The sequence below is a fragment of the Delphinus delphis genome, chromosome 4 (assembly GCF_949987515.2).
Source record: "Delphinus delphis chromosome 4, mDelDel1.2, whole genome shotgun sequence".
Taxonomy (NCBI): domain Eukaryota; kingdom Metazoa; phylum Chordata; class Mammalia; order Artiodactyla; family Delphinidae; genus Delphinus; species Delphinus delphis.
The window spans coordinates 46,114,210-46,130,394 of NC_082686.1; the positions used below are offsets into that span (position 1 = coordinate 46,114,210).

Consider the following 16,185-nt stretch of genomic DNA (forward strand, 5'->3'; position numbering starts at 1 on the left):
ACTGTTTTTTGTGGAGCCCTGATCCTCTCCATGGGCTATGATTCCTCTTTCTTCTGACCTTCTCCAGCAGTGCTTCTCAAACACACAGGTCACCTGGGGATCTTGTTAAAATGCACATTTGACTCAGTAGATCAAGGGGTGGAGCTGAGATTCTGCAGCTCTACCAAGTTCCCAGGTGATGCCAATACTGTTACCAAATGCAAGTTCTTGTGCCTAACGCACTGTGAGGCCAAATAAACCGAAGTGTCAGAGTTTGGAGCAGAGAAAGTTTTATTGCAGGGCCAAGCAAGGAGAACAGGTCCTTGTGTTCAAAAACCCTGAACTCTCCAGTGGTTTTTGGGGAGAAGTTTTTAATAGGCAAAATTTGGGGTGAGGGCTGCAGGGTGTGTGAATTTCTTCTGATTGGTTGGTGAGGTAACAGGGTGGTGCTCCAGGACTCTTGTGCTCAGCCTGAAGTTACCATCCTCCACCTGGGTGGGGGCCTTAGTTCCTGCAGAAGAATTCAAAGATATATTGTTGTGTATATTCCTTGAGGAGGAACCAGGGCCCTGCCCCAAGGCTGCACTATTCTCCTCCCTTGTTTCTGCATCCCCTCCCTTCCCTAATTAGCAACTGTTTGAATCTGCCCTTTGGAACTCAGGGAAGGTCTAGGAGGCAGAATGAAGCCTATTTCCTACAAACAAGAAATGGGGGACACAGAAAGGTTTTGTACCAGGGAGGGACCCACAGGGTTGGGCTTGGTTTCAATACTGCTGGTTTGTGGACCACACTCTGAGGAGCAGGGGTCTAAAATATTTAATTTTACTTCCCACAACAGATAATCATAGTCATCCTGGAACAGTGTAACTTCCTTCACCAGACTGTGAGCTCTGTTTGCCGTGTCTTTAAAATAGAGTGCACATGCTTAATGAATGCTCAGAAGTAATAGATTAATCCATTCTTACCCCTGTCAGTGATCTGTATTATTCAGTGGTGTCAATAGTTTGAATTGTTACAGATAGGGGATTTTTCCTTTTAACTGAGCAATTGAAGCAAATCTGTTATTCAGAAATAGGCACCGGAATGTAATATAAAATTTTCATATAAAGTTAAAAATACATTTACTATATGACCCGTGAAAACATGCCTACCCAAAGTCTTGTGCTTGAATTTTCAATGTAGTGATGCCAAAATCTCGGCCTCTGTGCTCGGGTGACACATTGAATCTTGGAGACATTTTGGGTGAAATAAAAAAGAATAGCTTTATTGCTTTGCCAGGCAGAGGGGAACACGGAAGGCTGGTCCCCACCTGGGAGGATTTGGTGAGGAGTTCTATAGCAGTAGTTCAAGGGTGGGGTTGCTGATAAGGATCAGGGTGTGTGCAGGTCCTATACTCCTTTAATCTAGCCTCTTATGGTCTTCTGATGAGCTTTGAGGTTATCAAACTGTGATCTCTCTGGAACATCTTGCATTTCGTGGGTGTTTTAGTTCTACAGAAGAGCTTAAAGATATTGTTATGTGTGTCCCTTGAGGCAGAACCAGGACTCTGCTCCAAGCAGGCTGCAACACTGTTTCTTGACTGTTCCTCCCTTGACTCTGCATCCCCTTCCTTCCCTGATTAGCAACTGTTGGAATCTACCCTTAGGAACTCAGGGAAGGTCATGGAGGCTAGAGTCTGTTCCCTACAAACAAGGAACAGGGGACACAGAAATGCTTCCATGCCCAGGGGCTCCATAGGGCCCTGCTTGGTTTCAGTAGCTGTACTTATAATAACTAAAACTAAAAAGTAACCAAATGTTTATTAACTGGTGAATTGATAAACAAATTGTGATCGTGGTGTAGCCATACAATGGAATACTACTTAGCAGTGTCAACTGATTTAAAAAAGTGCACAACCTAGAAGCTGAGAATTATGTTTTTTTATTCAGTGCCCTTTCTGAGGACTCCAACCTGAGAGACAGCACCTTAGATAGCTCTGAGGACCTGTTCCAAAGAGGTAAGGGAGAAACCAGGATATAGAGGAGTTTTTGCTGAAACAAACATACAGATGTAGTTGAACATCAAAAGATTACTGCTAAAACACAGACATCTCAAGTTAATGATTTTAGTACTTTTCTATGTGTGGGAAGATGCAAAGTCTGGACTCATTGAAATTATTCCTTTGATATACATCTTAACTGTCTAGGGCCCATATCCTGTTTTTCTCCACCTCAGGGTGCACTGTTGGGGGACCGGGGGTGTTGGGGGGGGCGGTGGCTGCAGTGGCTGATGGTTTGCTGGTGGGCAACATTGCTGTTTGCTGAAATGGTAGGCAACCTATTTTTCTTTTTCTTTTTTTGTCCACAGTAATAAAAAGGAAAAAGGCATGAATTCCTGGTAGAAGTAACAACATGAACAATTTTTTTCAAAAGCATCATACTAATATAAATAAGCCAGAAATAAGATATATACTGTATGATTCCATTTATATGAACCTTTAGAGAAAGCAGAACTATAGTGATAAACAGATCAGGGGCCAGGAACTAGGGGAAGAGAGTTGGCTGCAAAGAGGGACAACACAGGAACTTCCAGGCGTGTTGGAAATGTTTAGTATGATTTTGGTGATTGTTACACAACCTTACAAATTTGTCAAAACTCATGAAATTGTGCACTTAAAAGTGGTGGGTTTTATTATAATTTTCTTCCCTCTATACAGTTAATTTTAATTTAATTAATTTTTTAAAAGTTTATTTATTTTTGGCTGCTCGGGGTCTTCATTGCTGCGCACGGGCTTTCTCTAGTTGTGGTGAGCGGGGCTACCCTTCACTGCGGTGCGCGGGCTTCTCATTGTGGTGGCTTCTCGTTGCAGAGCACAGGCTCTAGGCACGCGGACTTCAGTAGTTGTAGCACGTGGGCTTAGTAGTTGTGGCTCACGGACCCGGTTGCTCCATGGCATGTGGAATATTCCCAAAGCAGGGATCAAACCTGTGTCCCCCGCACTGGCAGGCAGACTCTCAACCGCTGCGCCACCAGGGATGTTCCACAGTTAATTTTAAAAATTGGCCACCGTCATTAACCTGTTAACAATATCTATTACTCTTTAGAGTCTATCTTATCAATACGGCATTAATATAAGAAATAGAGAAAATTTCCACCCTGGGAAAAGAAATGGGTCTCTGGGAGAAAATATGAATAAACAGTAGGACCATAAGAAGTTCCCTTAAAAGCTTCTTTGTGTATTTTCAACGAAGCTGAGGCTAAAGGGAGAGATCTTGAAAACAGGAACTTCAGTTCATTTATTTTTAACATCTAATATAGTGTGCTATTAGCTGAATGATTTTAGTCTGTCCTGCTGCACTATTAAGGAACAAAATTCTGCTGAAACATCATTTCTCTTCTTTTTATATGCTTTGCAGTGAGCGTACCCAATTTTGGGGGCAGGATTTGGTCATCTGCTTTGGCAGTGACAGCTTAGCTTTTATTAGCTGAAAAGATCTGTCTACATATGCTAAGGATGAACTCTGGGAAAAGCATTGGCTTTCTTTTCTTTATTTTTTAAATTTTATTTATTTAGTTTTTATACAGCAGGTTCTTATTAGTTATCTATTTTATACACATCAGTGTATACATGTCAATCTCAATCGCCCAATTCATCACATCACCACCACCACTCCCCACTGCAACTTTCCCCCTTTGGTGTCCATACGTTTGTTCTCTACATCTGTGTCTCTATTTCTGCTTTGCAAACTGGTTCATCTGTACCATTTTTCTATATTCCACATACATGCATTAATATATAATATTTGTTTTTCTCTTTCTGACTTGCTTCACTCTGTATGACAGTCTTTCTCTACGTCCATCCACATCTCTACAAATGACTCAATTTCGTTCCTTTTTATGGCTGAGTAATATTCCATTGTAAATATGTACCACATCTTCTTTATCCATGCGTCTTTCAATGGGCATTTAGGTTGCTTCCATGTCCTGGGTATTGTAAATAGTGCTGCAGTGAATATTGGGGTGCATGTGTCTTTTTGAATTATGGTTTTCTCTGGGGATATGCCCAGTAGTGGGATTGCTGGGTCATATGGTAATTCTATTCTTAGTTTTTTAAAGAACCTCCATACTGTTCTCCATAGTGGCTGTATCAATTTACATTCCCACCAACATTGCAGGGGGGTTCCCTTTTCTCCACACCCTCTCCAGCATTTGTTGTTTGTAGATTTTCTCATGATGCCCATTCTAACTGGTGTGAGGCGATACCTCATTGTAGTTTTTTTTTTTAATTAATTAATTAATTTATTTTGGGCTGTGTTGGGTCTTCATTTCTGTGTGAGGGCTTTCTCCAGTTGCTGGGAGTGGAGACCACTCTTCATCACGGTGCGCGGGCCTCTCACTATCGTGGCCTCTCTTGTTGCAGAGCGCAAGCTCCAGACGTGCAGGCTCAGTAGTTGTGGCTCATGGGCCTAGTTGCTCTGTGGCATGTGGAATTTTCCCAGACCAGGGCTCGAACCCGTGTCCCCTGCATTGGCAGGCAGATTCTCAACCACTGTGCCACCAGGGAAGCCCCCTCATTGTAGTTTTGATTTGCATTTCTCTAATAATTAGTAATGTTGAGCAGCTTTTCATGTGCTTCTTGGCCATCTGTATGTCTTCTTTGGAGAAATGTCTATTTAGGTCTTCTGCCCATTTTTTGATTGGGTTGTTTGTTTCTTAAATATTGAGCTGCATGAGCTGTTTATATATTTTGGAGATTAATCCTTTGTCCATTGATTCGTTTGCAAATATTTTCTCCCATTCTGAGGGTTGTCTTTTTGTCTTGTTTGTAGCTTCCTTTGCTTTGCAAAAGCTTTTAAGTTTAATTAGTTCCCATTTGTTTATTTTTGTTTTGATTTCCATTACTCTAGGAGGTGGGTCAAAAAAGATCTTGCTGTGATTGATGTCAAGCAGTGTTCTTCCTATGTTTTCCTCTAAGAGTTTTATAGTGTCTGGTCTTACATTTAGGTCTCTAATCCATTTGGAGTTTGTTTTTGTGTATGGTGTTAGGGAGTGTTGTAATTTCATTCTTTTACATGTAGCTGTCCAGTTTTCCCAGCACCACTTATTGGAGAGACTGTCTTTTCTCCATTGTGTAGCCTTACCTCCTTCGTTGTAGATTAGTTGACCATAGGTGTGTGGGTTTATCTCTGGGCTTTCTATCCTGTTCCATTGATCTATCTTTCTGTTTCTGTGCCAGTACTGTATTGTTTTGATTACTGTAGCTTTGTAGTATGGTATGAAGTCAGGGAGTTTGATTCCTCCAGCTCTGTTTTCTTCCCTCAAGATTGCTTTGGCTATTCGGGTCCTTTTATGTCTCCATACAAATTTTAAGATTTTTTATTCTAGTTCTGTAAAAAATGCCACTGGTTATTTGATACAGATTGCATTGAATCTGTAGATTGCTTTGGGTAGTATAGTCATTTTCACAATGTTGATTCTTCCAATCCAAGAACATGGTATATCTCTCCATCTGTTTGTGTCATCTTTGATTTCTTTCATGAGTGTCTTATAGTTTTCTGAGTACAGGTCTTTTACCTCCTTAGGTAGGTTTATTCCTAGGTATTTTATTTGTTTTGTTGCAGTGGGGAATGGGATTGTTTCCTTATTTTCTCTTTCTGATCTTTCATTGTTAGTGTATAGGAATGCAAGAGATTTCTGTGCATTAGTTTTGTATCCTGCAACCCTACCAAATTCATTGGTTAGCTCTAGTAGTTTTCTGGTGGCATCTTTAGGATTCTCTATGTATAGTATCATGTCATCTGCAAACAGTGACAGTTTTACTTCTTTTCCAATTTGTACTCCTTTTATTTCTTTTTCTTCTCTGACTGCCATGTCTAGGATTTCCAAACCTATGTTGATTATTAGTGGTGAGAGTGGACATCCTTGTCTTGTTCCTGATCGCAGAGGAAATGCTTTGAGTTTTTCACCACTGAGAATGATGTTTGCTGTGGGTTTGTCATATATGGCCTTTATTATGTTGAGGTAGGTTCCCTCCATGCCCACTTTCTGGAGAGTTTTTATCATAAATGGGTGTTGAATTTTGTCAAAAAGCATTTTCTGCATCTATTGAGATGATCATATGGTTTTTATTGTTCAGTTTGTTAATATGGTGTATCACATTGATTGATTTGTGTATATTGAAGAATCCTTGCCTCCCTGGGATAAATCCCACTTGATCATGGGGTATGATCCTTTTAATGTGTTGTTGGATTCTGTTTGATATTATTTTGTTGAGGATTTTTGCATCTATACTCATCAGTAATATTGGTAAGTAATTTTCTTTTTTCGTAGTATCTCTGTCTGGTTTTGGTATCAGGATGATGGTGGCCTCGTAGAATGAGTTTGGGAGTATTCCTTCCTCTGCAGTTTTTTGGAAGAGTTTGAGAAGGATGGGTGTTAGCTCTTCTCTAAATGTTTGATAGAATTAACCTGTGAAGGCATCCGGTCCTGGACTTTTGTTTGTTGGAAGATTTTTTTTTTAATAAATTAAAAAAAATTTATTTCTTTTTGGCTGCGTTGGGTCTTTGTTGCTGCGCACAGGCTTTCTCTAGTTGTGGCGAGCAGGGGCTACTCTTCCTTGTGGTGCACGGGCTTCTCATTGCAGTGGCTTCTCTAGTTGCGGAGTGCGGGCTGTAGGCGCACATGCTTCAGTATTTGTGGCTTGTAGGCTGTAGAGCGCAGGCTCAGTAGTTGTGGCACATAGGCTAGTTGCTCTGCAGCATGTGGGATCTTCTCAGACCAGGGATCGAACCTGTGTCCCCTGTATTGGCAGGCAGATTCTTAACCACTGCACCTCCAGGGAAGTCCCTGTTGGAAGATTTTTAATCATAGTTTCAATTTCATTACTTGTGATTGGTCTGTTCATATTTTCTATTTTTTCCTGGTTCAGTCTTGGAAGGTTATACCTTTTGAAGTATTTGTCATTTTCTTCCAGGTAGTCCATTTTATTGGCATAGAGTTGCTTGTAGTAGTCTCTTATGCTTTGTATTTCTGCGGTGTCCCTTGTTACTTCTTTTTCATTTCTGATTTTACTGATTTGAGTCCTCTTCTTTTTCTTGATGAGTCTGGCTAATGGTTTATCAATTTTGTTTATCTTCTCAAAGAACCAGCTTTTAGTTTTATTGATCTTTGCTATTGTTTTCTTTATTTCTATTTCATTTATTTCTGCTCTTATCTTTATGATTTCTTTCCTTCTACTAACTTCGGGTTTGTTTGTTCTTTTTTCTCTAGTTCCTTTAGGTGTAAGGTTAGATTGTTTATTTGAGATTTTTCTTGCTTTTTGAGGTGGGATTATATTGCTGTAAACTACCCTCTTAGAACTGCTTTTGCTCCATCCCATAGGTTTTGGATCATTTTGTTTTCGTTGTCATTTGTCTCTAGGTATTTTCTGATTTCTCCTTTGATTTCTTCAATGATCTCTTGGCTATTTAGTAACATATTGTTTAGCCTCCATGTGTTTGTGCTTTTTATGTTTTTTTCCCTGTAATTGATTTCTAATCTTTTAACGCTGTGGTCAGAAAAGATGCTTGATATAATTTCAGTTTTCCTAAATTTACCAAGGCTTGGTTTGTGACCCAAGATGTGATCTCTCCTGGAGAATGTTCCATGTGCACTTGAGAAGAAAGTGTAATCTATTGTTTTTGGATGGAATGTCCTATAAATATCAATTAAATCTATCTGGTCTATTGTATCATTTAAAACTTGTGTTTCCTTATTAATTTTCTGTCTGGATGATCTGTCCATTGGTGTAAGTGAGGTGTTAAAGTCACCCACTATTATTGTGTTAGTGTCGATTTCCTCTTATAGCCGTTAGCAGTTGCCTTGAGGTGTTAAAGTCACCCACTATTATTGTGTTACTGTCGATTTCCTCTATTATAGCTGTTAGCAGTTGCCTTATGTATTGAGGTGCTCCTATGTTGGGTGCATATATATGTATAATTGTTATATCTTCTTCTTGGATTGATCCCTTGATCATTATGTAGTGTCCTTCCTTGTCTCTTGTAACATTCTTTATTTTAAAGTCAATGTTATCTGATATGAGTATTGCTACTCCAGCTTTCTTTTGGTTTCCCTTTGCATGGAATATCTTTTTCCATCCCCTCACTTTCAGTCTGTATGTGTCCCTAGGTCTGAAGTGGGTGTCTTGTAGACAGCATATATATGGGCCTTGTTTTTGTATCCATTCAGTGAGCCTGTGTCTTTTGGTTGGAGCATTTAATCCATTCACGTTTAAGGTAATTATCGATATGTATGTTCCTATGACCATTTTCTTAATTGTTATGGGTTTGTTTTTTTGTAGGTCCTTTTCTTCTCTTGTGTTTCCCACTTAGAGAAGTTCCTTTAGCATTTGTTGTAGAGCTGGTTTGGTGGTGCTGAATTCTCTTAGCTTTTGCTTTTCTTTAAAGCTTTTGATTTATCCGTGGAATCTGAATGAGATCCTTGCCGGGTAGAGTAATCTTGGCTGTAGGTTCTTCCCTTTCATCACTTTAAATATATCATGACACTCCCTTCTGGCTTGTAGAGTTTCTGCTGAGAAATCAGTTGTTAACCTTATGGGAGTTCCCTTGTATGCTGTTTGTCATTTTTCCCTTGTTGCTTTCAATAATTTTTCTTTGTCTTTAATTTTTTCAGTTTGATTACTATGTGTCTTGGCGTGTTTCTCCTTGGGTTTATCCTGCCTGGGACTCTGTGCTTCCTGGAATTGGGTGGCTATTTCCTTTCCCATGTTAGGGAAGTTTTTGACTATAATCTCTTCAAATATTTTCTTGGGTCCTTTCTCTGTCTCTTCTCCTTCTGGGACCCCTATAATGCGATCGTTGGTGTGTTTAATGTTGTCCCAGTGGTCTCTTAGGCTGTCTTCTTTTCATTCTTTTTTCTGTTCCACGGCAGTGAATTCCACCATTCTGTCTTCTGGGTCACTTATCTGTTCTTCTGTCTCAGTTATTCTGCTATTGATTCCTTCTACTGTATTTTTCATTTCAGTTATTGTATTATTCATTTCTGTTTTTTCTTTAATTCTTCTAGTTCTTTGTCAAACATTTCTTGTATCTTCTCGATCTTTGCCTCCATTCTTTTTCCGAGGTCTTGGATCATCTTCACTATCATTATTCTGAATCCCTTTTCCCTGTCTCCACTTCATTTAGTTGTTTTTCTGGGGTTTTATCTTGTCCCTTCATCTGGTACATAGTCCTCTGCCTGTATATTTTGTCTGTCTTTCTGTGAATGTGGTTTTCGTTCCACAGGCTGCAGAATTGTAGTTCTTCTCGCTTTTGCTGTTTTCCCTCTGGTGGGTGAGGCTATCTAAGAGGCTTGTGCAAGCTTCTTGATGGTGGGGGACTGGTGGTGGGTAGAGCCAAGCACTGGCTTTCTTGAAAGACTGAAAGAGGAGATGTGTGTATACATATAGGAACTAGCTGCATAGCATGGTATAGCAGAAGAATTGGGGGGAAGAAGAGAGAAAGAAAATTATGCATATTCTTCTTCCGCTATGCAGAAAGGAAAAGACTATGTATTTAGAAATCAGGCAGAATGTATACAGTTGGTCCAATTTGTTGAAACTATACTAATAGCTTTTCCAGGGAGGAGGTACGTAAATCAAATTATAATTTTCTATTAATTTACTCAGTAATATCAGATTTTTTCCCCTTAATTTGTATTAAATAACAGTAGCTCAGAACTTCAGATTTAAATTTAGCTTTTTTAGGTGGTGTAATATTGCATACTGAATTTTATATGTGCTACTTTTATTTTTAAATTTTGGCCTCTTGAGAATTTTCAGGTCCTTCTAGTAGAAATCTGATCAACCAGACTACTAATTCCTTAAGATTTATCTCTTTACTTGTGAAATGAACAGTTTTTTCTTTTGTGTTTTAATGTTTCTAAGTATATTTTAATCAATGCCTACTTTAATGTGTATCATTCCCTTGCTTAACAGGATATTAAGTAACTATATTAAGTTCATGCTGTTATAGTTAAAAAATACAGTGATTATAGTTCTCCAGAATGTACAATTTAGAAGTTTCCCATAATATACAATATAAAAACCCAGAAAGATCTCTTGAGTGGGGATGATAGCACCCCTGTTTTCATCATCGTATGTGAAAAGGGCTTAGTGCAGTGCTGGGCATTTTGTAAGTACTTAATGAAGTGTGCTATTATTTATATGATCATCAGCACCAGAGGGTGGAGGTCCTTAGTATATAAATGAGGCTTCTGGACACATTTGGGTCATACCATTAATGATAAGGATCATTACTTGAAAAAGGGGTAATAACTGACTTAAAGAGGACTGAGGCCTTTCCATCCATTGCTGCCAGGTCCTATGTGTCTTCTTTAAGGTTTGGGCTCTATGGAGACGGCTAGATCTAGGAGGCTTAGGGGACCCGTGGGTCTGGACTAAGAGACTTAGACATTAATGCGTAGGTAGAGCTGCAGTTCATGCTCACAGGGGCATGTGATTGCAGAGAAGAGTCATACGCTGAGCAGTAAATACGAAGAGGAAGGAAGGCAGGATGTAAGATCTGTTGCCAAGTTCAGAGAGTCTCGGGTATGTGTCAGTGTGAGCTGAGGTCTGGTGGAGACCTGAATGAAGAAGAGTCTCTCCCAGGGTTGAATGGACACAGGCTGAGAGCAGGGCCACCTGGTAAGATTGTGGAGGTGAACCTTGAACAGGGGCACCTGGCTGAGAGGAAAGTTGTGGTTGAAATCCTGCCCATGCCAAGCTATGTGCCCACAGGGCTGTGTGGAGCCAGATTGGGTGTCCTTGTCTATTTTGCACAAAGATGCAAGTTATCGAGTATTTTTGTGGAGCAGAGGTATGCTGGATGAGAGAGGAGACCAAACAGCAGCAGAGCAAGACCTCTGTCACTGGGGAAGCAGAGGGTATCAAGGGATAGAGTGGATGAGTACATGGTGTAGGATCCTAGTTACTTAGAATTGGATGTTTGATTGCTGAGCTGCTGGGGTAGCTGAGAGAGAGAAGACTGAAGACCTTGGAAAACTAGGATGTAATGTAATTCAGGGACCCGGCAACGGGAATTCAGGCCAGGTGAATGACATGTCCAAGTGTGGGATCAGTGGGAACCTGACCAAACTGTTGAGCTGCCGCTGGAGGCTTCTCAGGCTCCCTTTCCTTTGGGCCAGGATCAGGCTCAGAGGTTGGGGTGGGGCTGAGCCTACAGATGGGCACCGGGGTGTGTCTGCAGCTGAGCCTAGAGGTCACTGGGGGGAGAGAGGCCGGGCAGGCTGGGTCCGTCTGGAACCATGTGTGTGGAAGCATGTTTCTTCCTTGGAGTCATGTGATACTGACTGAGATACCCACCGGGTTTTTGTGCTTAGAGAATAGAATGATGTTTCTAGAATTATTGCTGAATATGCTTTTTTCTAACTGGTTGTTGGAAAAACAAGCCTCTTTAGGTTTGAAAAAGCATTAGAGAGTCTAAAAATAAGAATCTGACCATTTTCAAGTGTCATTCCATAGGGTTTTTGTTTTGTTTTTATAAGCAATGCTATTATGGTTGCCCTGGGGCTCAAGAGTGTGCATTGAAATAGGAATCCTCCAGTTTGATTCTTAAGCGTACTGAAGTTTGAGGATCACTGCTCCAGGACACTCAATAGAACTATGGAGGAAAAAAAAAATGGATTTACTGAAATCCAAAATAGGGTGGGGAAGAACAAGGTTGTGAGTAATAGGGTGTTATTTCAGCAGTCTGTGACTATAAACTTTATCTCCATTTCATCAATTCCTAGAATTGATACCGCTTAGGGAGCTGGTAGGATGGGCAGATGAGACATTCTGTCATGTTCAGTCTGTTATCAGAAGGCTGGACCTTGCACCAATCTGTAAAAGCTCACATCCGGAGAGCAGCAGTACAGTGTGTGGATTCTGGTCTGATAGATACGGGTTTGAATCTGTTCTGCAATTTATTATCTCAGGTAAGTTAATATTCCTCTCAGAGCTTCAGTTTTCTCCTCTGTGAAATGGGAATTGTTAGTTTACTATTTCCCTCACAGGGTGGTTGTGAGGATCACATGAGATAATACACCGAAAGCATCTGTCGGGGGCCTTGAAAAATGCTAAGCGCTGCAATATCTTAATGATTCTAATCAGCCATTATTCATTAGGCATTACCATGTGGTAGGCATTTTGGATAAAAAATCAATACAAAGCATCTAGTTATGAGATCTGTAACTACATTCAACGATTATCCACTTAACATCTTCTGTGTGACATGTATTGTTAGAAGTAGATAAATAAATGCAAATAAAATGATTGACAAATCCTGCTCTCATGGAGTGGGGTCATTAATTGTAACATCTGTTACGGTCTCCGTATTTCAGTACATTCCTCCATGGTTCTCTTGAGAATCCTAGAGCAGTGATTCTCAAACTGTAGTTTGGGTCGGCGTAAGAATCAGACTGGAGTGTTCTTGTTTCAATACACTTTTCCAAGCCCTAGAGACTCAGATGAAGTAGGGGCTCAGGAACATGCATGTTAACAAGCCCTCGGCCGGTGCTGACCCTTGGAGCCGCCATGTCACTTTGGGGAACCCTACCCTGCAGCCCTCTCCCTGCAACCCATGTCTGTATTTGCCCTTTCGGAACTCTGCCCATCAACAGCGCACTGTCAGGAAGTTGTCAATTAGAATTTTCTCTTTTGGGTTCCCCTCATGTATTTTGTCTTGATAGACAGGATGACACCAGGAGTAGAACTGTGAGAAAGAAATGGTCAGACTTAAGTCTGTTTCTGTCTCTTAAACTGTGTGAGCTGGGACAACTCACTGAATTGCAGAAACTTTCATTTCCCTCATTCATCAAGAAGATGATGCCTGCACATCTGTTTTTTTTCTCTTTTTTTAACATCTTTATTGGAGTATAATTGCTTTACAATGGTGTGTTAGTTTCTGCTTTATAACAAAGTGAATCAGCCCTACATATACATATGTCCCCATATGTCTTCCTTCTTGTTTCTCCCTCCCACCCTCTCTATCCCACCCTCTAGGTGGTCACAAAGCACCGAGCTGATCTCCCTGGTCTATGTGGCTGCTTCCCACTAGCTATTTATTTTACATTTGGTAGTGTATATATGTCCATGCCACTCTCTCACTTCATCCCAGCTTACCCTTTCCCCTCCCCTTGTCCTCAAGTCCATTCTCTATGTCTGTGTCTTTATTCCTGTCCCGCCCCTAAGTTCTTCAGAACCACTCTTTTTTTTTTAGATTCCATATATATGTGTTAGCATACGGTATTTGTTTTTCTCTTTCTGACTGACTTCACTCTGTATGACAGACTCTTGCACATCTGTTTATCAAGCTTGTTTTGAGCCTTAAATGAAGTGATGGACATGCAAGCATTTTATGAACTTATAAAATATACTGTTATTATTAAAGAAAAGGAAAACCTGTTGCCAAGATTGAGCTCACTTTGGCATATGCAGATTATTCATCTATTGGGTTATGTATCATAATTGGGGAAGAAATAAACATTTGATCTCTGCCAATGATTCCTGCTCTCCCTTGACACCCTCTACTCACACTTTCGGTGAATAATTGCTTTATGGCTTAAACTTCGTGAAGGATGTTTTAGGGACTCCGGTCTTAGTAGCATCTGCAGCCAAGAAGCTGATATGTGTTGTTTAATGTCAAGATCTTGAAACTTGTTTGTTTTGGTAACTGAAGCTATATTGAAGGGACTTTTTTTTTTTCCTCCCCTTAAAGCAGGCACTCTCTGTTAAATTCTTACTGGTGTTCCTTTGAGTCTTTTGCTCAAAGCAAAATGGTTGTTTCATTTATAGACTTATAATTAGAGAATTCATTTATTTGTGGGAGTTTTTGCTGTGAGCGAGCGGAGGGCCTCTACGTGTTTATCACAAGGATATCCTGGCCGGCCCCAGTTTGCTTTGCAACTTGAATATGGTTGCTTTGAATTGCCCATGACATGTGAGAGAGTGGTAAAGCTTCCAAAATTTTTCTCAGGTGGCGTATGCAGTAGCTCTTCACGAGTAGGTTCATTTTACTTTTTTTTTGTTTTTTCGGTACGCGGGCCTCTCACTGTTGTGGCCTCTCCCGTTGCGGAGCCCAGGCTCCGGACGCGCAGGCCCAGCGGCCATGGCTCACGGGCCCAGCCGCTCCGCGGCATGTGGGATCCTCCCGGACCGGGGCACAGACCCGTGTCCCCTGCATCGGCAGGCGGACTCTACACCAATGTGCTACCAGGGAAGCCCTCATTTTACTTTTTGAAGCAAAAAAATGTTTTCTCACACTTCTTTGTCTTCAGCTAAACCACAAACTGCTGAGGAAAAAAACAACATCTCGCTTACCCATACTTTTATGCTCTGTAAAGTGATATATAAATTTCCCAAAGAATATGTTTTGAGGGACAGATAAGCAAATTGAACTGTAAATACGGAGTTCTTTCTCTAGGCTTTCATATGCTATCTTACCTTAGATGTAAATATGTTTTAAAGAAATTGCTGATACTGATAAGTGGCATCCTTGTTGGGTGTTTGCAAAACTGATGTTACTCTGGGTGGAGTTTTAAATATTTAATCTGAGGACTTAAGCAGATTGTTTGGTGACTGTTTTGGCCCATGGTTAAATGTCTTACAGGACAGTCTTAAGCCTGGTATCAGTAATTTCTAAAACTTTCTCTGTCCAAGTCTAACTTGTGGATTCTAGAACTTCCAGAGTTTCTGAACACCCCTGATATCTGAGGCTGTCCAATGTACAACAGAAGAGGCTTAATTATAGTGTATTTTCAGTTGAGTCACAGTATAGAAAGAATTCCATTGTGTTCTTTGGAGTCTTTTATATTTATCCTACATTCATGTTTGTGTGACACATGAATGAAAAAAACAAAAAACGTTTTGCAGAGGCCAGTTCAGTCAAAGGGCTGAATGAGCCAAGGACAGGCCACACCAGCTCCCTGTGTCCTGCCATCATGAATCATGACTCGTGGCCTCTGGCCAAAGTGTTTAATTATTAGCACTTCTCTCACACGTGAAGGGGAGGAAGCAGAGCTAGCATTTGTTGAACATGTCATAGGGGCCGGGCTCTGGGCTAGCTATCTCGCTGTCTTTGTTTCCTCAATTAACCAGTTCAGTGATGTGTCCAGCATCTCCCATGCCTCACTGTCTTAGACTTTTACTCTGATCATCCCAAACCTTAATTCTCTCCATTACTTGGATTTTACCAATTATTTCTCAAGAAGCACAGAACCATACTTTTTCTTTACCCACTAATGATCATGCAATTTGTTTCTTGCTTTTTACCAAGAATTTAAGGTGATTTCTAAAATAATGCACAATACATCAAGACATACATTGCAGATGGGCAAGGAAGACAGAATAAGGTGGAAAGGGAAGCACAGGCCTGAGGTGATCTACGAGTCCTTTCCATGTTTACTCCCTTTGCCAGCAGAGGAAGTGGCCTTTCCGCCACAGCCACACCCAACTGACTCTTTCTGTCAGACCAGTAAGAATACTGCACAGGCTACATTAAGGGCAGGCCAAGTTTCCCTTTGGTTTTCTCAAAACCCATGCATTTTATTGTATAGAAAAAAAGCACAGCTGGCTTTAGCTTTAGAAAACAAACAACCATAAAATATACAAACTTATTCAGCACATATTTTTGTGTCCTAGGTTATGCCAGACGCCCATCATTTTGGCCACTCTAACAGCCCAAAGAGGTTGGCTGTGTGCTCTCACTCCTGAACGTGTGAGAACAGTCAGGTTGGAAAAGGGGACACTGATTTACCTAAGGCCTCCCTCCAAGCCAGGAATTATGTGGAGTTGGGCCATGATTCCTGTCTTCTGATTTCTAACCAGTGTTGACTCTTCGCGGGGATTATGTCTGCTAAATTAGAAGTATGTGTAAACTAAAATTTGCTCATTTAACACGTTCATTTGCTTCCTCTTGACAGTCTTCATTTCTAATTAATTTATAATAGTGGCACATGGGGGTGGTGGCTGCCTTAATTGCAGTGAGAAGCAACAGCTGACACGAAGGGCGGTGTGCTCAGCAATCTGCATGGGATAATCCCTACAGTTTAGGGTCAACTCCAAACAGCCCCACACCCCCTCATTAGCTCCAGAGGGTCTCAACCTTAATGGAGCCCAGAACGATGATTACATTTGTTACGATGACCTCACATGATCCACAACAGCTTCATTTATGTTTAGTAGATTATACT

At 40.7% G+C, this 16,185-nt stretch overlaps 1 protein-coding gene across 11 annotated transcripts in view; it reads left to right on the top strand.

Moving 5' to 3' along the window:
- Positions 1 to 16,185, top strand: part of ST3GAL6 (ST3 beta-galactoside alpha-2,3-sialyltransferase 6) — a 79,747-nt gene that overhangs the window by 24,258 nt on the left and 39,304 nt on the right. For 2 of the 11 annotated variants that reach the window (XM_060010530.1, XM_060010524.2), the window contains exon 2: positions 1,908 to 1,975. The exons of 8 other annotated variants lie outside the window; for them this stretch is intronic. In XM_060010530.1, the coding sequence (XP_059866513.1) occupies positions 1,908 to 1,975 (68 nt within the window). Of the gene's footprint in view, positions 1 to 1,907; positions 1,976 to 15,738; positions 15,860 to 16,185 lie in introns of those variants that run through there. One more of the 11 variants, XM_060010526.1, reaches the window with a different exon arrangement.